The sequence below is a fragment of the Vanessa tameamea genome, chromosome 6, assembly GCF_037043105.1.
Source record: "Vanessa tameamea isolate UH-Manoa-2023 chromosome 6, ilVanTame1 primary haplotype, whole genome shotgun sequence".
Taxonomy (NCBI): domain Eukaryota; kingdom Metazoa; phylum Arthropoda; class Insecta; order Lepidoptera; family Nymphalidae; genus Vanessa; species Vanessa tameamea.
This window is the reverse complement of record NC_087314.1, coordinates 616,133-636,640: the sequence shown is the minus strand read 5'-3', so window position 1 is coordinate 636,640 and position 20,508 is coordinate 616,133. Positions and strand designations below refer to the sequence as shown.

The following is a 20,508-nucleotide window of genomic DNA, read 5'->3' as shown; positions in this document are numbered from 1 at the left end:
ACCGCCCGCCTTAGAGTCACTCTCTAATATAAACACTCGAACGTTTTCTACACTACACTATAACTAAACTATAATATTATTGACTAAAATACAAAAATACATTATTCACTATCCGGGAGCGGACACACTTTAACAACTGCACGCTTGCAAACACCTTGTGCAGTGCGCACAGAAACCACTCGAACCACACCATCCTTGCCGGGATGCGTATTCTGAATAACACCGAGACGCCATAGCAAGGGTGGTAAATTTTTCGCTTACCAATATTCCTCGAAACATTTGTTACAAAAACTGTCTCATGTAATCTAAACCTCAAAAGAATAGTTTCAATATCCTTCTGAAGCTTAGGCCCCACCAACAAACATTCATTAAGCGACACACCATTACCCGACTTCGCAGAACCATCGAAGACAACGCGTAGCTTAGTCGTTGAACTAGACTCTTTTATAACATGATGTGGAATGTAGTTAGGCCTAAAACTAACATCCAAATTATTTTTAACCAATTCCATGTGACCCGAATCCAAATAATCCTTCATAAAATCACTATATGCCCTTTTCAATAATTCATTTTTGTTTCGTTTCTTTCCTTGTAAAGCTAATAAACGCCGCAAAGCGATATCCCGCGTATTACCTAAGTCCGGTCGACCAGTTTTAAAAGGCAATCTAATTCTATATCTCCCATTCTTTTCACGAGAATGAGTTGAAACAAAATGATCTTCACAGCGCCTCTCCTTCAGGCTTAAAAAAGAACCAACAACTGGTTCGGATTCAATCTCCCAGAACCTTTTCAAAATTGAATCGAGGTTTTCATCAGATATAAAATTAGACATAGATACCTTCTGCAGGTTCTTTAGATTTTTATTTCTCATCTCTCCCATAACCAACCAACCAAACAGACTGTTGATAGCATAGGGACCCCCACACGCACCTACGACACGATCGTCTCTTATGATAGAGGGAAACACCTCAGCGCCCAACAAAATATCACCCTAGATGGAATATTAAATTTTGAATCGGCAAGCATTAATGGTTTTAAATGATCCCACTGTTCGATAGGAACATACACATTAGGTATAAAGTTCGTAATTTTATTTAACACTAAACATGACATAATCTGAGAATTATTATCACTATTCTCAGGTAGTATCTCACACGACACGACACCATTCGCCTTACACACATTAGACATACTGAGACCACACACTGGCACACACACCTGCCGAATCGGTAAGCCTAATCGACGAATGAAACTAGAGGTTACGAAAGACGACTGTGAACAGGGATCCATCAACACGCGAGCCATCTCGCAGGAGCCGTCACGTCGCCTCACTCGAACCACGGCAGTGGACAACAAAACTGTTCCCGAGCTCGCACACACAGAGCCTTTAAGGGACACCACAGCCTGTTCTCCGCTGGCATTCACACACTCGCCAGACACTCGCCGTACACCACTTTCGTTTTCACGAACACGAGAACACTCTTTCTCATTCACACTATCTTGCTTAAAGTGCAAGAGTTTATTATGTGACATACACACTTGTCACATTTGAAGTTTGATTTACACTCAGAAGCAACATGATTACCTGATAAACACAAAAAATGCAATTTATTTCGCTTTACCACTTTCGATCTATTATACGGAGACAAATGCAAAAACTTGGGACATTTATCCAACTCATGATTAGAATAACACATTACACACTCATTATTATTTTTAAATCCGGTTGTAAAAGAAGAAACATACTTATTCCCTCTTAACACTCAACACCCTACGCATCGATCCTTGACTCGACGCTTCACAAGCACGTATTTGCTTATCTAAAAAATTTAGAAGTTGAACATATGTCGGATATTCGCGATCATTTTCTAAGGACAATTCAAAGCGACGTCTCGACTCACTATCTAATTTTTTTAACACTAAGTGAAGCAACAATAAACTCCATACACCGATAGGAAAACCTAAAGCCTTCAATGCACTTAAATTTTCTACCAAATTATTTCTTAAACGTTTCATACCTTCGACGTCTATGTCACTACGCAACGAAGTTAAATTCAACAATTCATCCATATATTTATTTGCAATACGACGTTTATCGGAGTAACTTTCTACAAGGGAATTCCAGCCTACAGAAAAGTTATCGGATGTTAATGATAATCATTTAATTAAATTATATGCTTCACCTTTTAAACTTCCACGTAAATATTGAAACTTTTGTATTTCCGATAAACTATTATTACCGATTATGGTTGAATTAAAGAAATCAAAATAACTACACCATTCTGAATACTCACCGGAAAACGTTAACAACGGCAGCTTAGGTAACCTAATACTTGTACTCGGAGCACTACACTTTCCACAATCAGATTTACGCTCAGAATTATTATCACTAAAACTACGCTCAATAATTGACTTACGCTTTAAGAATTTATTATATTTTGCACGAATTTCGATCACTTTGTCCATAAAATTTACACGGATTTCCTCCTGTTCGGATTCTACAAATATTTTTTGAGATATTAAAGTTGATTCGATTTTAGTCTGCGTTTCTTCAAACTGAGAACGAAGTAAGTCTAAATCACCATAACTCGCGTCGAACTCATCAATTAAATCCGAACTTTCGTAATGCAACATACGGTCTAATTGCTTAACGAGAAATGTTCTATGAAATAATAATTGATTTAAATCCATATTTAACACAATACAATTATTATTTTACAAAACACGAGACTAGCTAAGGAATAAGATTTATATTAAATTCAAACTGAAAAACAAGTTGTCCTAAGTAAACAAACACAATTATTATGACACTAAATATAATACTAAACCTTTTAACTCGACTGCGTTATAACACGACGCGTCCGGTCTATATTGTGCGGTTGCGCATCGACCGACAATATCACAAAATATGAAGGTACTTCGAAAAATAATCGACTAAATTATTTTTATGTAAAATAACTACACTTTTCTACAATGCAAATAATACGTAATTAATATAAATTACGTAACGTTGTAAAGCGAAATATAAATTAACACTATTTTAAATTACACATTAGCTCCTAACGAAAGTATTATCCGTTTCTCCATGGAATGATTTTGAAGTATTAACACGCGATTTAAAACACACAAAATCGCCGATTAACACTAAATTTTAAATCTTAAATTTGGCTACGAAGGACCAAAATGTACGCGCGAGAGAAAACTGGACTGTAGTTAAGGAAAAAGGGAAGTTGTTACCTCAAAACTGGGCTCTGACTTATGAAGACACGTTCTTCTTGGGAGCGCTCCCTTGGTCTTCATACACTCGAACAACACACCCAAGGGATGGGTGTGTTTTTTTTTTTTTTTTTTTAAAAATTAACTACATCCACGGGCTCGCATTTGCCCGTGCCTTTTTTTACAGTTTCATATTATATTGCGACAATTTTTTCATATTATAATGCGTACTGGGATTTACAGTAGTTACTATTCTAACAATGCTAGCTTATTAACTACTGTAGATCGAAGAGCTGCGAAGATCTTCTCCGCCTCCGATGTCTTCTTGCCGGAGGCTCTCGCCCGTACTGACTTTATGATTCTTTTTTTTTTTGTTTTTTTTTTTTTTTTTTTTTTATTTATTATTGTTATTTTTATACTTATATTTATAATTATTATAGTGATATTTTTTAGCCTATTATTGTGTTGTGTTTTCCTTAACAGTAAGTGATTAACATTATTTGTACAGTAAATTATCGTTACACCTTATTATTAATTAAATCTACTTAATTTTATGCAGAACATTTTGACAATTTATTTTTATTTGGTACTTAATTTAAAACTATATGCTATGGAACAGCGGACCCTGCCCCATCACGAATCAGGTTGAGCACAGCCTCAGCGATGGTGTTGTTACGCTGGTGTATTGCCATTTTTAAGCTGTGCTCTAATAATGTTTTGGTTGAGACCCCGATCGTTCGGCTGATGAAGTTGCCGATTGCGTCGTCACAGTCATCCGTGTAATAGACACAGGTGTTGGTGTGTCTAGTGATGGCTACCACGGCGTGAGGCACGCTTTGATGTACTGTGAGCCTCACACTTTTGGTTCGGACAATGATGACTTCCTCGTAGGTCTGTCCCTGTGCCTCATGGATGGTCATGACGCGAGAACCTTCACCGTTGCCATATCCCTGGTCCATCAGAAGTTTCTTTTCCTCCTGCGTGTGGACCAGGTATAGGGTTCTGGTTAGGTTGGATGGTATTTTCGCGCCAGTGAACCTCTCCATTTTTAGGGAGTGGACGACGGGGTTCGCTGAGTAAATGGCTCTGTAGACGTCGCTGATGGCGTATGCGACGTCCATGGGGCATCGGTATGTGCAAGACAACTCACATGTGATGGTGGTGGTCAGGTTTGGCCGGCAATACCTCATCTCGAACAGATTTTCTCTGTCGATGTAAGGCAGCTGGTTGATGTCTCCGACGAGTATCACTTCCTTCGCCTCTGTTATGCGAGCCGCCATAACTATGGCTCCAAAATGGTTCATGAGGGCTTCGTCGACCGTTAGGCGGTCGCACCTAGTGCCTTCATGAAGACCATTAACTAGGATTGAAGCCATAGTTCGTACCCTTGATTTGACTTTGGGGCCAAAACGGTGTATTAGATGTTGACGGAGATCTTTGGCGGACTCTAGAGTGGTGGTGGCTATGATGTCAGTGTTCTCGTCGAAGTTCCCGACGATGTGAGTTGTTTTTCCGCATCCCGGTACCCCATTGATCCAAGATAATCGCGGTAGTACCCAGTCCACAAGGGGTGCTTCGACTTCAGAACCTATTGAGATGGACTTGGTCATCCCCAGTATCCTGTCATCTAGCATTATCCTCGTGCATCTGGCGACCACCACGATTGGGTCTTCAGGTGGTGTGAGGAACTTGATGGGGGGGTCTCCTCGCCCGTCTGCCTCGACCAGGCCCACGAAACCACAGGCAGCGCTGTAAGCGGCCATGTACCACCCCGACATCTTCCCTTTGATGACCTGGGATGTGTCGTTGTTGTATATGGCCGCCTCTGCTTCATTGAGCTCCACCTCCAGCAACTTATCGTTTGATCGCTGGTAGGTCTGCATGATCTTCTTGCAGGTGGCTAAGTGTATGTCGCGATTCGCCCTTACTATAGCCTGGAACTCTATGAATGCATTCACTGCGTGGTCCCGTGGGTTTGACGCTGGTCTCAGCTTTGGTGGTGAAATTTGTCCCCGGTCTGCCCTTGTCGACCCTGAGCGTGTCGTTTTGGGTTTTCCCAAGTCGTCGGACTTAAGGAATTCCCTGATCGCCAGCGCTTTTTGGTCTGTTGAGGTCGACGGCCCGGGGGCAAGTTGGGGCGATTTTGACCCTTTGTTCCTCGGTGAGACCAGATCTCGGATAGTTTTGATCAGAGCCATTTCTCGTACGGGGGGGCACGGCTCTCTGCGGGTGTGTAAGGTTTGGGCAGGTTTCTGCGCCGCCATCTTCTGCTGTAGTCGCTCGGATCCACTTAGAGGGGACTCCATGGTTGTCGGCTCCGCAGGGGGGAGAGATGGTGTGGCCTTAGGTTTTAAGAATCCTAGGTCTTCCCCCCTGTCTTCGTATATGACCATCTCGTGTATTTGAGATGCTTTCAGGCAGCCGAAGCGGACTGCTACGTCGCCTTTTTCAGAGCCAACTCTCATGGCGTCCACACTTATCCGACGTGGGGTACCATCCCGGGCCCGCCCTCTGAGTTCCAAGAGCTGTGAACATGCCAATGCAAATGAGGTTTCCCTTTCCCATTCGAAAAGTGCGACCACTTTGTTTTGTGATCGCACCAGTCGGCAGGTCAGGGCTCCCGGCATCTGCATGGTAAGCGCTTCGATGGTGGTGCGCTTAATGCTCACTTTTGAAGTGCTCCCTTTGATCAGCAGGGCCAGTCCAGGCGACACCGTCACGCGGTCCGAGCTTTCGTGGCGGCAGAAACTGATGCCCATCCTTTCTGTGTCGTCGCTCATGAAGAGGGCCACGCCTTTTACTATAATCCCTGGGACGCCACATTCTCCTACGTCTTGGAGTACTTCTGCAAATGTGGCGTAGTGGGTGGTTTGTAAAGGCGCGGTAGGATGGTGTCTCTTCATGAGTATTCCCCGCATGGTGGAGGAGAGAGTTCGTATCCCCCGGCTTAGGCTGGTCTGCGTGGGTATTTGCGTCGGTTGAGTCTGCTGTGTGGTTTGTATTTGGGTCGTGTTAGGTTGATGTGTTCTGTCAGTGTTGGTTGGTGTGTGTGTGGTGCTAAGTGGTATGTTGGGATGGTGCTGGGATGGGGGAATTGTGGTTGAAGCAGATGGTTGAGCATTTGAGCTGTTTCTTTTTGCGGCCACTTGTACGGCTTTTCTCGCGAATGCGATGAAGGGTGTTCTAAGATCCTCCTTCTCCATGATGACGTGGAGCGAGGACTGGGTGAGGGTGATATTTGTTCGAGTTTCGAACTCCAGTCTATCTCTGCCGAATCTTGGGCATGCCAGGATTAGGTGGAGGATCGTTTCATCGCATTCGGGATCGCAGACACACGAAGGACTGTCTTTTAATTTGAAGCGATGGAGGTACGCCGCGAACCCCCCGTGGCCGGTCAGTAACTGGGTGTCGGTGGGTGTTAGTACCGACGTTCTTACCACTTTTTTTGCTATTTTGACGTCGGGTAAGAACGCTCTTGTCACTGAACCGGTTTCTGAGGAGCTGTAACGCGCCTGCCATGCCTCGACTGTGGTTTCGCGTATCCGCCTCCTGACATACGATATCGGAACTTTATCGTAGTCAGGTGCCGTTTTTTTCGTGAGGGCCGCTTTTTTCGCTAGCTCATCCGCTCTTTCATTGCCCGGTGTTCCTACGTGGGCCCTTAACCAAAAGAACCGCACGCTTCCGCCCTCTTCTCCGATCTGTCGAATGCACTCCTTCATCTCCAGAGCCAATGGATGAGTGACTAAAGGGCTCCGAAGCAGATCAAGAGAGGATCTCGAGTCGCTCAAGATGTTAGCGGAGCGATGTTTCGATTTCCTCACCATCTTGATAGCTCTGAGGAGTGCATACATTTCGGATTGGAAGACAGTATTGTGCGGCTCTAGGCGGAACGTGGATTTTCTGGTTTCCCTCCCTTGATCCCACCATGTTAGGGCAGCTCCGACTTTCCCCTCTATTTTGCTGCCGTCGGTGAATATTAGGGGGCCGACAATATGGTGTTCTACAAGGGTTTGTGGGTCCAGATTTTCTAAGCATGCATACTCTGTTGTTATGAGTTGCGATGGATGTGGGTTTTGTAGAGGTCCCACTCTTTGCTCTATTTCACGTCCGGGGGGTATAAGGTCCACGCAGTAGCCTTTCTTGATCTTAAAAAGGGTGGCAGCCTCTTTGACACGGAGGTCGAGGGGGAGTTGGCCTGATAGGATGAGTGCCGATGTCAGAGATACCGTCCTGTGCGCCTTGCAGATCTTTTGAGCGAAGCCTCGTTGCAGCGAGTTAAGCTTACTTTTAATCATAAGCTTCTCCGCTGCAGGAGACCAAACGCTTGCTGCGTATAGAACGATAGGCTCTATCACCGCCACATATATTGTCCTGACGATTTCTCCGTTTAGACCCCAAGTCACCTTCGCCGCGCACGCGAGTTGTTTATATATGTCCGCGGCCTTTTTACAAGTTGCGGACACATGCGCATTGAAAGTTAGTTTAGAGTCTATAATGAGACCCAGTAATTTGATCTCAGTCACTAGGCTAAGCGGAGTACCGCACATATGAATAACAGGGGCATCGTACTTGAGCTTCTTAGTTAGCACCATCGCATTTGTCTTGTGCGGTGCGAAGCTCAGTTTGTTTTCGATGCCCCATTCTTGTACGGTAGCTAGGGTGGATTCCGCTGTTGCCTGTAACTGGCTGGTATGATGGTTGGAGAAAACCAGGACCACGTCATCCGCAAAGGCCTGGCAATAGATCCCCTTAGTTGCCATTTCGTGAAGTAGCGAGTCCAGGATGAGGTTCCAGAAGGTCGGTCCACCGATTGAGCCCTGGACGCATCCCTTCGTGGTTCCCTTTTCGCTGGTCGCTCTGGCATAGTTCACTATGACTCTCCGGTCTTGGAGGTATGATGCCACCAAGGCGTATAAGTTCCTCGGGCAATGTTTGTGAACCAACTGCTTTTTAAGGGCAGGCCACCATGCGTTATCGAAGGCGCCCTCTATGTCAAGCGATACCAGAAGTACTATTTTTTTGGATCTTATTTCCTTCTGGATATGCCCAACCAAGTCGTAGAGAGCGTCTTCTGTTCCGCGCTGTGGCATGAATCCGTACTGGCTGGAATGCAGGGTCGGGAGAAGATGGTATTGAAGCCTACCCACCAAGAGTTTCTCCACTATCTTGCCGAGAATTGATAGAAGTCCTATCGGCCTGTAAGATTTCGGGTGGGTGTAGTCCTCTTTGGCTGGTTTCCGGAGGATGCACACGTGGGCGACCTTCCACTGATTGGGGAAGTACGACAGCGACAAGCATTTATTTGCCAACGCCAAAAATACCACCCTGTCACAGTTTATAGCCGCAGTGCATATGTCGGACGTCAGTCCATCCGGGCCTGGAGCTTTCTTCGGATTCAGGTTCAAAAGGACCATTTCTAGTTCCGCGGCGGTGAAAGGTGGATCGTCGTCCGACAGGTCTTGAATTTCCTCTGGTGTTTTGTTCTCAGCGATCGCTCTTATTGATCGCTGTTTGTCGTTTTCGGTTTCTACAGAGTCGTCGGGGTAAAACGTACGCGCTAGAAGTTCAGCTGACTTTTCAGGTGGTAGTGTTTCGCCAGCTGAATCTCTTAGGAGTAGGTCTTCGCTCCTTTTCGACGTTTTCCTTATTACCCTGTATACACCGTCCCAGACACTTTCACGGTCCTGGGTCGAACAAAACTCTTTCCAGCTTTGAGTGACAGCTTCGATCTCTCGCCCTTTGTAGTTTTCCCTTGCCTGTACGTACTCTTGGATCGCGCAATGCCTTCGGCAGGGTGCAGCATTCCGGATTCGGCGTTTTTTCCTAAGCACATCCTTTCTTAGATCTTCTAGGATGGCGGACCACCATGGTGGCCTAGGATCGCCTTTCCACGCCTTCATTTTGGGGATCGTGCTTTCGCAGGATCCATGGATGATTGATGTGTAGGTGTTAAACATCTCCTCCAGCTCCTCGGATGTTGTGAGGGCTGAGACGCGTTCCAGCGTTATTCCACTGTCGACGAGCTTTGTCCTGAAGTTGGTGGAGAAGTCAGACCACTTTGCCTTCTTGGTGTTGTATTTGCGCGTAGAGATGGGCTTCAAGGGTTCTAAAGCCCTCTCTAAGCGCACGCTGAAGGTAATGGCGTTGTGGTCAGATGTTATGAGACTCCTATCCACTCTCCAGCCTTCCACTCTGCCCAACAGAGACTCGCTGGTCAACGTCACGTCCACGCAGCTGGCGTACAGCCTATCCCCTCGATAAGTTTCGAAGGTCGGCACGCTGCCGGTGTTTAAGATGTGGAGGTCCATTTCGGTAATGAAGGCGTGGTATTCCGCTCCGCGATGGTCCTCGGAGTTGCTGCCCCACCAGTGGCTCCAGGCATTCACGTCTCCTGCCACCAGCAAGTTGTTGGTTGGAACTTTGTGTATGGCTGCCCTTATCTGATGCAGGTAGGGGAGGAGGTCTTGGTCTCCCTCGAAGTACACGGACAGCAGGCATAGCCTCAACTGACCCGCTCGCAGGAAGACAGCCGCAACATTCTCGGTGACAATCTGGGGGTCGTGAATGACTTCCAGCCTATCACCGAAGACGACAATAGCTGCCTTCACCGGTTTTTGACGGCTCAGGGTGCACTGGATGACTTGTGTGCCTGGGTGTTGCTTCATCACACCTGTCCTTCCTACGTAGGGTTCTTGGACGAGTGCGACTGTTATTCCCTTATCTCGAGCCGTCTGGAGCAGCTCAGCTGTGGCCAGCCTTGAGCGTTGCAGGTTTACCTGTATAAATGATAGCCTGCCCGCCCTGCCGTCCGCGCACTGAGGTAAGACCGGTGTAGGGGGTAGGAGGGAGCCCTTAGCAATATTGGATCCTGGATCTCGCTATGTGGTCCCATTTCTGTCTTTCCTGGCACTCTTCGCTGTAAGCCGTGTGTGCCAGGTCAGAGGCGTCCCTTTTGGCACGGACACAGTTCGCGCAACGCGGTGCTTCGGCTTTTGCCCTGACGGGACAGTCCTTCCCTACGTGGTCGCCGCTGCAGAAGCCACATGTTTCTGTTGTGGCCTTGCAGAGATGTCGGGTGTGCCCGTAACCCAGGCACTTGGCGCATTGGATAAGGGGAGACTGATCCTCTACCGAGCATCTGCCGAAGCCCACGTAGATTTTGGACGTCTGCGTGAACCGCCGCCACACTTCCGGGGACACCTCCAGGACTGGGTGACATTCGTGGGGGTTTCGGGCACGCTTCCTGTAGCGTACCCTCATCTTGAGGTCTGCTTCACCAACGCCTTGCAGGAGGTGTTTGTTCTGCGATTTTGTGTATTCTATAATCTCTTCGTTGGTGAAGCAGGCCAAGACTCCCCGCACACAGACGAGTGGGTTCCGATTTGCCGGCTCCTTGATGTTTAGGTCCTTGTTGGTTTGGACCCGGCTCCTCACTAGGTTTAAGTCCTCTCTTGTTGCGCACCTGAGGACAACCTTCTGGTCCCTGGCTTTTCGGACCCTGTCCACTCTCGCCCCGGTGGTTTTCAGATCCAGGGCGGTTCTGATCTTAGTGATCACAGCTTCACTGGTCTCTTCCGGATTTTTGGAAGAGATGATCAGCGTGTGATTGGGGGCTTGAGCGGGCTTTGGTGGTTTAGCAGCCGCTTGTGCGAAAGTGAGCGGGCCGGTTGTCGGCTTTTCGCTCAGCTCTGTAACCCCCTTTTTAATGGTGGCCAGGGTCTGCTTCACCTCCTGTACCGCCAGTTCAGTCTCTAAGGACGGTCTCGGAGGCGAAGCGGACTTGGGTTTGGTTTCTTTCAGGGTGCGCAGGTCTGAGGACATTGTTGTCAATGTTTTTTTCAAGTCCTGTAAGTGGGGAGTCGGGTCTTGCGGTGGAGTATGTGGCTTATTCTTGTCTAGTTGGGATTGTATTGCTGTGAGTTTTTGTTGTAGTATTGTCATGTTTTCTTTGAGGCTGCTGTCGACCTCAGGAGGGGATGGGGGGACGACTATTTGTGGCGTAGACGGGAGGTCTGCGACAAGGCATTTGGTCTTCTCCGCCTCCTGTCGCAGGGCATCGAGCTGGTTACTTAGGGAACCGATACATCGTTGGATCCCTATGATGCCGGCCTCCATCTTCTCCCATCTCTTTTCGTTTTTTGTGGTGGTGGTGATGGGAGTTTGGGTTAATAGTCGTCCCTCCATCCTCCCCTGCACCTCTCGGATCATTTTGATGTTGGCGAAAGGCTCTGCGGTCTCGTATCCCAGCCAGCTTCGGACCGCCTGGGTTTCCTTCAAGACCTCTTTAATAGCCTTCCTGGTCTCTAGTAATTCTTCCGCCACAGATGCTGCTTCGGCCTGGAACAGTTTGATTTGTTTGTTGTGCGCCCTCTCGGCCTGCACCAGTTCTCTAGCGTGCCGGGAGCGCTCCTGTTCCAGGTTATTTTTGTGGCGGTTTCTAGAGTCCGAGAGGGAGAGTACGGTCTCATACAGCCCCTGCAGACAATCGTGGACGGCTATTTTTGCCTCCTTTTTCATTGTAACTGCAATTTCCAGTGCCTCCTTGCCCTTTCGCAGGAATTCATTAGCTGCTCCCGTAACCATGTCCATTTCGACTCCGGTGCCTCTCCTCGGAGTTGTATATAGGAGACTTACTCTCCTTTTGTAAGCAGAGGCACCCGAACCGACTGAGGAAGTCTCCATATCCTCGCCAAGGTCCGATTCTACTTGCTGTAACCGGTCCTCTAGATGGTGTGTGAGGTCGATTTCTGCCACGTTTGGCTGTGACGGTTGTGGCTGATCGGAGGTTGGTCTTGATGGCTGCGAGGATGCTTTTTTGACTTTGGTGAGGACCTTTTGTCTTAGTGTCCTTTTTTCTGGGGCAGCGTCCGCAGTTTTGCGTTGGTTGATAATATCAGACTTGGATGACATTTTTTCTTATTTTAATATACTACAATATAAGGCTATTTTTAAAACTATTAATTTGGTTGTTTTGGTATTACGTGTTTATTTATTTATTTATTTTTATTTATTTATTTATTTATTTTTTTTTTTTTTTTTTTTCAATATGTCAGTACGGGCTCACCTTTTATTGAAGTTGTCTTCGAGATGACCCGCTGAGTACGCCGAAAAAATTAAAAAAATCGCCGCGTATGGTTGTTCGCGTGACTTGCTCGTGATCCAATCCGGAAATCCGTTGGGGCCAGATGATAGGGTACGTCTTCCTGGTTCTAACGAGCCCAAGCTCGGTATGCCTAGGTGGCTCCGTTCCCGAGTTATGGCTCGCGGGGGTGAGGTAGTCCAACCTTGGAGGGGGGGGGGGGGGGCGAAGGTCTCGTGTGTCACACGAATATAGGATAAAAATTTTAAGAGGAGAAAAGTGGGGGTGGGGTGGGGGTGGTTTGTTGGGGGTGGCAAATAAGGGTTACTTTTGGAAGGGGCTCCTCACGCCGGTTCAAACGAGCCGTCGCAAGAGGGGTTAGGGTGCTGGGAAGGTTGGATTCTTCTGATCCTCACCTGCCGGCCTGTTCTGGTCGTTGAGAAACTGCTCCTCCGATGGGGCGAAGTCTTAACACTGTCTCGGGTCTGCAGCGGCGTCCTACGCGGTGACAGCGCTTGAGCACGTGTGCCGCTTGATTGAGGTTATGTTTGCAGACCGCGTGGTTTTAAGGTTATATTACTAAGATTTATAACCTTAATATCTTCGCCAGATGTTACCCGATCTTCTCGTGGAGGGTGTCGCCGGAAAGGTCTTGTTGTCCTCTACTTGGGGATGATTTTTGTTGTTGTTTTCAGGACACCTCCTGGGAGCAGTTCAGAGCCAACTTTGATGTCCTGTGACTCGGGAATCCTTGATCCTAGGATGCTGCCAACGATAATCCTCACGAATCAGACACTTACTATTCACGCGAACACTTTTTTGTTGCGATCGGCTCAAAATTCAAATTTTTAGCGAATTTTTTCGCGGAGCCGATGTGTTTATTACAGATGTTAGGCGTGTACTTGGGGATGGGTGTGTTGAACATTACAGGAGAAGGATAAGTCCGTTACACAAGCTAATTTCAAAAGCGCGGCGCACTCACACAACACACGTTACCGCGGCTCACACGAGAAGGGAAGAGAAAAAAGAAGTAGGTACGTCATACGTCAAATCATTCCATAGACAAATATTGACGTTTCAATGTACGCATAAACACGCACACACACACGAGTTAACCCAAATACGCTACAAATATATATATTTTGTTATTATTTTATTCAATTTACGCCTGTCACGTCAATAGTCTAAATTTAAATCGGGTATAACTCGGAGGCGCAGCTATTGATATACTGATATATCTTCTAGCACAAATTTTGTTTGTATTACTTATGTGATTCTTTCGGTTTCACATAACATAAATCGCCTCCTCATTTATTTATATAGATTCAGATATCATTATATAGATTTATTTCTACAACAGTTAAACATAATATAAGCCAGGGCTATTTTCCAATATGTTATTATTATTCCTATTCCTCCTTCGTTTAATTGATTAACGTTTAATACTCTGGGTAAAATAGCCTGAGGGGTAGGGGATATAAAGGCAGCGTTACCCTTAATATTAAAACTTTCCGTTACATTTTTATGACTTCATTGAGTTGTTATTAATATTTATTTAGACATTTGATCAAGTAACAAATGATTTTCATTATAATTTGTATTTGAAAAATATGTTTATTGTTGTTTTATATATTTTATTTTTCAAATAATTTATTTACGTGTTTTGTAAAGTAATTGTGATACATTCGGTTATAATATGAAATATATATAATTAGTTATTACATAATCTTTATTTTGGATAAATTATATAATATTTGTCTTGCCGTGATAAAAAAAGTATTAATATTTTCCATTTAAATGACTCAATGGAATGAAGTTGATTTTTTTAATGCAGCGCTCCAATATTTAGCAAGATAAATATCCTACAAAGACTTATTAGAGTGATTCTATAGTATTTTTTTATTGTAGTTTAAGTTCTACATTATTATTCTACCTATATCACAATAAGAACACGTTTGCGAGGATTGAAGAAATCGAGTTAGAATTTCGTACTCTCCCTAGGTACATTTACAGGATTGAAATGCCTATCTTACAAGAAGATCAGTCTGTCAATTGTTTGATATCACAATCGAGTTTCCTACAGTTTTGAAAGACTGCTCTATCACCCTAATATAGAGTTCCGTTTTCATATCGAAATAACAACTAAATTAATAAAGTTGACAATATGCTACACAACGCCCAAAAGATCCAGTGGCTTGGTTACGTGACCTTTAACAGTAGATCACCGGTTCCAACTCAGGTAAATCCTCTCTTCTCTGATTTTAGTGGTCAATGCGTGTTTATGATTCATCTTATGCTTGAAGAAAAACATCGTGAGGAAACAGGAATAGATCAAGTTATCCAGCAATGGACCAATTTATACTGTTACTTTTATTTTCTCCTGTTAAATGTCGGGTGATATCAGTTTAGTTTCAATGTCACCATTTACTCCCAACATATACAAAGAGATGTATTTAGAAATGAGATATAATGTGTTTTAAAAATATAAAAACAAATTATTGGGCACCACACAAATTGTGTTTTTGTTAAGGTTTCCTATTCAAAAAACCGTAACCACAATACAATAACTACCAATCGAAATAGTAAATACTTTCGGTTTTTGTATCGACATGCAAGGGATGTGAAGAAATCGTACAAAAGTCAGTTAGACCGTAGCGAGGGTTCCGTACTATTCTGTATCCTTGAGGGAATTTAAGGGCAGGATATTTAAATTGCTTGTGCAAAGTGTGAGGGAGCGTAAAATATGTATATTTGTTTATCTAATTATTCGACAGACGGGTAGAAGGGCCACCTGATGGTGAGTGATCATCACCGTCCAAAGATATTGCCGCTGTACGAAATATTAACCATTCCCTCTATTGCCAATGCACCACCAATCTTGGGAGCTAATGTTATGGCCCTTGTGCCTGTAGGAACATTTGCTCACTCACCCTTCAAAACGGAACAAAATATACTAATTATTTATTACTGTTTAGCGGTCAATCTACCCAGCTGAGTTTGCATAAAGCCCTACTACAATGTAAATAGTTTATATATAATTTATTTTTTATATAGTACATTAACAACCTGTAAATTTCCCACTGCTGGGCTAAGGCCTCCTCTCTCTTTGAGGAGAAGGTTTGGACCCTATTTGACCACGCTGCTCATTGCCGGTTGGTGGATACACGTTTGGCAGAATTTCGTTGAAATTAGACACATGCAGGTTTCCTCACGATGTTTTCCTTTACCGCCGAGCACGAGATGAATTATGAACACAAATTAAGCACATCAAAATTCAGTAGTTTTTGCCGGGGTTGGAACCCGCAATCATCGTTTAAGATGCACACGATCTAATGACTGTGCCATCTCAGCTCTTTTTAAATTAATAAAAAAAAATATTTTCTCTTTATTTTATTTGGAAAAATCGCATAATAGCCCTTTCTTTTGACACGTCACATAATGGACTAGTATTTCCCGCAAAAAAAACTACTTCCAAAGATCAGAACTTCTTTTGTTTCCAGTGCATTCGTTCGTGTTTAACTTCATATGTTATGAGTTTAAAAATTCAACTTTTTTGGTGTCTATAAATCTTTAGAAAATGAGCTGTGCCAGACTCACAGCCAATCAGATAGACATACACAAGATAAGGACTTTTTACAGATGTATAAAGTCCTTAAAGATTGCTGGCTCGGCTGTCTTACAGATTATTTTTTTACTATATTAGTTACATATAAAAGTTTTGTTTTATGGGTATAGTTTTTACACTCATTTAAAAGCCAATTTTTTCGGCAGCTTTCAAAATCTGATGACAAAAAAGTCGTCCTGCATCCGGTGACGTTGAAATCATCAGGCTTATACCGATGTGAAGTATCAGCTGAAGCGCCAAGTTTCGCATCAGCAGCTGGAGAAAGCAAAATGGAAGTTATATGTAAGTGACTTTTTATATTTCTTTGAACCGGTAAGCATATATTGTGTGGTTCCTAGCAAAGTACAATAGAACATCATTTTAATCCCACTAAGGATATTTTTGTGAATATCATGCACTGTTCTTGAATCGTGAACCCAAAATTGATATCAGAAAGAGTAGTTGGTGTCAAGCAGGCATCTCGTTGTAAATTACCTACTTTGAGCTTAATTATTTTCATGGGGCTAATAAATGCTATTACTTTTATACGAATTTATAATATTTATACTAATATTGATACTGGTAATCACACAGTCTAATTATCTCTTCAAACCGCAACATAGCAATACAAAATATTAATATTTAACGATAGATAAACCAATAGAACTGATGAGTGGGTAATATCTAGGTGAACTATCTTAAAGCCCTGCGATCGGTAAATGATATAGACACGACCGAACCTTCTAGATTCAACAAACTTGCTACAAAGTTCATCAACCCAATCGGAATCCTGAGTAGTATTTATCCAATACAAACATTAGTGTTACTTGAAGTTATAAGGCACAACTAAGGTTTGTGTGTGCATCGAATAGGTCTTTAAGCCAATTTAATTTATAGGAGATAGTGTTTGTGTTACGAAATGTCTACAATTTATTGTAATTGATCTAATGATTGAAAAATGATTCGAAACAGAATTTTTAACTTACTGAATAGATTATACAATCGATCGCATGTTCCGCGGTGAAGAAAATTGGATGTAATGCCATATGCGTATCAACATATCCGGACTTAAGAATCGTCATGAATAAGTTCCAAATTCCAATATATGATGGTAGAGCAATATATTTTTCCGGTCAGTTGGATTTATAGACTGATACTGGATATGGACGTAAAATGGGTATTACTCCGTAAAACTTAATAACTTTTCAGATTCGCATTAAAGTAATCAAAGTTGACTTAGGTGAATGCCACAATATGAACCTTACGTTAAAGTCTGTTACAGAAACGCGTTTCTTAGAAGTTGCAGAAATGTATACCGAATATAAAATATTATAATCAAAGAAAAAGCTTTGTCATTATTATGATAGAAGAACCAAAAAAAAAGGAAAATTCCATATTTTATTTTATTCAACTCTACTTATGTTACAATAATTGTAATTAATCATTTTTATTTATTTTTTTATGATATTGGTTGACAGACGAGCAACTGATGGTAAGTTGTCACCACCCATAGACAATGGCGCTGTAAGAATTATTATCTATTCCTTACATATCCAATGAGCTACCATCCTTGGGAACTACGATGTTATTTTCCCTGTGCCTGTAGTTACACTGGCTATTTATTTATCGAAGTCCCAAATTTAACAAATAACTTTTTAAATATAAAGACAAACATGATCAATGAAAATATTTAAAAGAAGCAATTTTCATATTAGATGTTGAAAGAGAGTAACTACTGAGTTTCTTCCCGGTTCTTCTCGGTAGAATCTACATTCCGAACCGGTGGTAGCTTTACTTTAAATAGTTTGTTAAATGACGATTCAAAAGTGCTTGTAAAAGTCTACTTGAATAAAGTATATTTTTATTTGATTTGATTGTTTGTTAGTAATGTGTATTTTTTTTAGTAATGTTAGTAGTTCATTGTTAATTAGATTTCATTGTTATAATACGACAGGTCTCGCTCTACATTCAACATTTTCAAGTAATTAACAAAAATAATAAACGTTGAACGTAATTACCTAAAAATTTTACTTAGTGGTGCCCTACCACTAAGTAAAATTTTGTGCAAGCCCATCTGAGTAGTTAGCACAAACATCAAATCTTAGTATTGTTGTGTTAAAGTTTGAGGGGTGTTTGAGCCAGTGTAACTACAGGCACAATGAAAATGTTATTCCCAAGTTAGTGGCGCATTAGCTATGGGCCATTGACCTAAGAAGCTGAGAACACTTATTTCATAAGCTGTGTGACGTCAATATAAACTCAATATGACACCCACTAGAGGATAAAATGACCAGTATTTAAAAAAAAAATTAAATATTATTTTTTATACGATGCTCTTAAATCCTTATATCCTCATTTGAACCCATGATGATGATGTGTTCAAATAAAATGTTTCGGTAAGTTATCTATTTTTAGCTGATACAAATTGAATAGTTTATAGACAGACAAAAATATTTTCTTGTTTCGTTTTGTTTTTCAGAACACGATCAGGGATTTTCCGTAGTTGAAAACTGTCTTATACAGGGTTATTGGTAATTCGACGTATTCCCGTTAGGAGGTGATAGGGTTAATTATTTGCAATAATTTTAACCCCCATATGCAAAAGTGAACCATTTTTGAGTTATCGCGTTTTTTAGATTTTTTCAAAATAGTCAATATGGCCCTTTACAGCATATGATTTAAATGAATATTTTCGAAGATATTACAGATTTAAAAATTGCGGAACGTAGCGTTTGTGGTGGTACCGACCGGCCGGGGCGGCGGGAGCGTGCTATAGGCCCGTCGGAGGCCGCGGTTTTCCCTGTAGCACTTTGAATTAGCAGCGATCGGACGCGGTTCCTATCGGAGCTCTCTAGCGAGGGAAATAACAATCCATACTTCCATACTAATATTATAAATGCGAAAGTAACTGTGTCTGTCTGTCTCACTTTCACGCCAAAACTACTGCACCGATTTAAATGAAATTTGGTACACAAATAGTCTAGAGCCTGAGAAAGGACATAGGTTACTTTTTATTTGGAAAAAAGTGCTGTAAAGGGTTGAAAAGGAGGATGAAAGATTGTAAGTTGTTAAAAGTATTGTCATATTTAGAATTTTTAGAACTAGAAGCATAAAACTTATATTTTAGGCTGTACATTTATAAAATAACATATCATGACACCCTCTCAGGAGGGAATTTTGGATATTCTACCCCTAAATGGGTGAAATAGGGGTTGAACGTTCGTATGGATTTTTTTAAGTTAGAAACATGAAATTTTATTTTTGGGGTACTGATTAAAAAGGAGTAGATACTTATTTAAGTGTTTCTGCATATTCTACCCCTACGGGGGTGATATAAGGGTTGAAAGTTTGTATAGAAGTCCGTCATTTTTAAGATAGAAACATGAAACTTTATTTTTGGGCTACTGATTAAAAATGAGTAGATACGTATTTAAGCGTTTCTTGATATTTTAGGCCTAAAGGGAAAAATAGGTGTTAACATTTCATATTCAGGCGAGTCTGGAAGACTGTCATTTTGAAGTTAGAAGGTCGAAATTTTATTTTTGGGCTACCGATTAAAAATGAGTTGATTCGCATTTAAGCGTTTCTGGATATTCTACCAAGGGCTGAAATACACACCAATGTGGTTTACAAAGAGGTATTTATTACATTAACGTAACATAGTTAATTTGTAAATATATTCATATTCTACGCGGGCCAAGCCGCGGGTAACAGCTAGTTTGTATATATAGCTTATATTATGCTCGGGGTGGGTGAAGGAAAATCGTGAGTAAGCCTGCATTTTTCGAATGATAATATGCTACGTGTATACACGAACCGCATTGGAGCAGCGTGGTGTTCACTTCAAAGCTTCTCTCCAAATTGTAAGAAAACTAGTGGTGGAATATTATCCTTATTTTTACTTTTTTTTAATGTATTATTCGTATTAAACAAGCGATATTTTAAATAAAACATGTAGAAGTTTTTGCTTTCAAGATCAACCTTCAGCTCTAACTCACTAACTCACTAAGTACATACGAGAACAGTTTTTTTTTTACACCCAGTTAACATGTGATTGATAAGGGTTTCCATAATTCAATCGAGAAAATTATTAAATATTTCTTATGTTATACAGCTGTGTCTGAAAGTCGGGTATGTTTTAGCGGGAATCCCCTGACGTCTCTGAGAGAAAAAGTAAGACTTAGCTCATTGATTGGGTTTTTCAAACATTTAATTATCTGAGCGCTAATCAAGTCACGAAATTGAATTGTCTGCAAGCAAAAAGTAATTAAAACTATGGTTGGAGTATTTCAATGTACAATGTACAACTGAAAGAAGAATTATTTCTTATATTTATATCGTACCATAGACATTTGGATCCCTGTTTTCAATGGTATTTTTTTAAAACATACGTGGTAAGCGAATGGGCAAATAGGCCACTCGATGGTGCGTGGTTAATGTCCATGGACCACCAAACATGGAAACTGAAATGTTTGTTTTATCCCTTGTGCGGTTTGAAAGTGGGTGATCCAATAAAATCACCTACTTTCAAACCGGAATGTAAAAAAACTGAGTTTTGCTGTATCATAATGAGTGGGTGGTACCTAACAAGACGGGCCTGCAGAAA

General features: G+C 42.3%; 1 protein-coding gene across 1 annotated transcript in view; it reads left to right on the top strand.

Moving 5' to 3' along the window:
- Positions 1-20,508, top strand: part of LOC113393465 (uncharacterized) — a 51,559-nt gene that overhangs the window by 19,629 nt on the left and 11,422 nt on the right. The window contains exon 3 of the mRNA XM_026630353.2: positions 16,070-16,205. Within this exon, the coding sequence (XP_026486138.1) occupies positions 16,070-16,205 (136 nt within the window). The remainder of the gene's footprint in view (positions 1-16,069; positions 16,206-20,508) is intronic.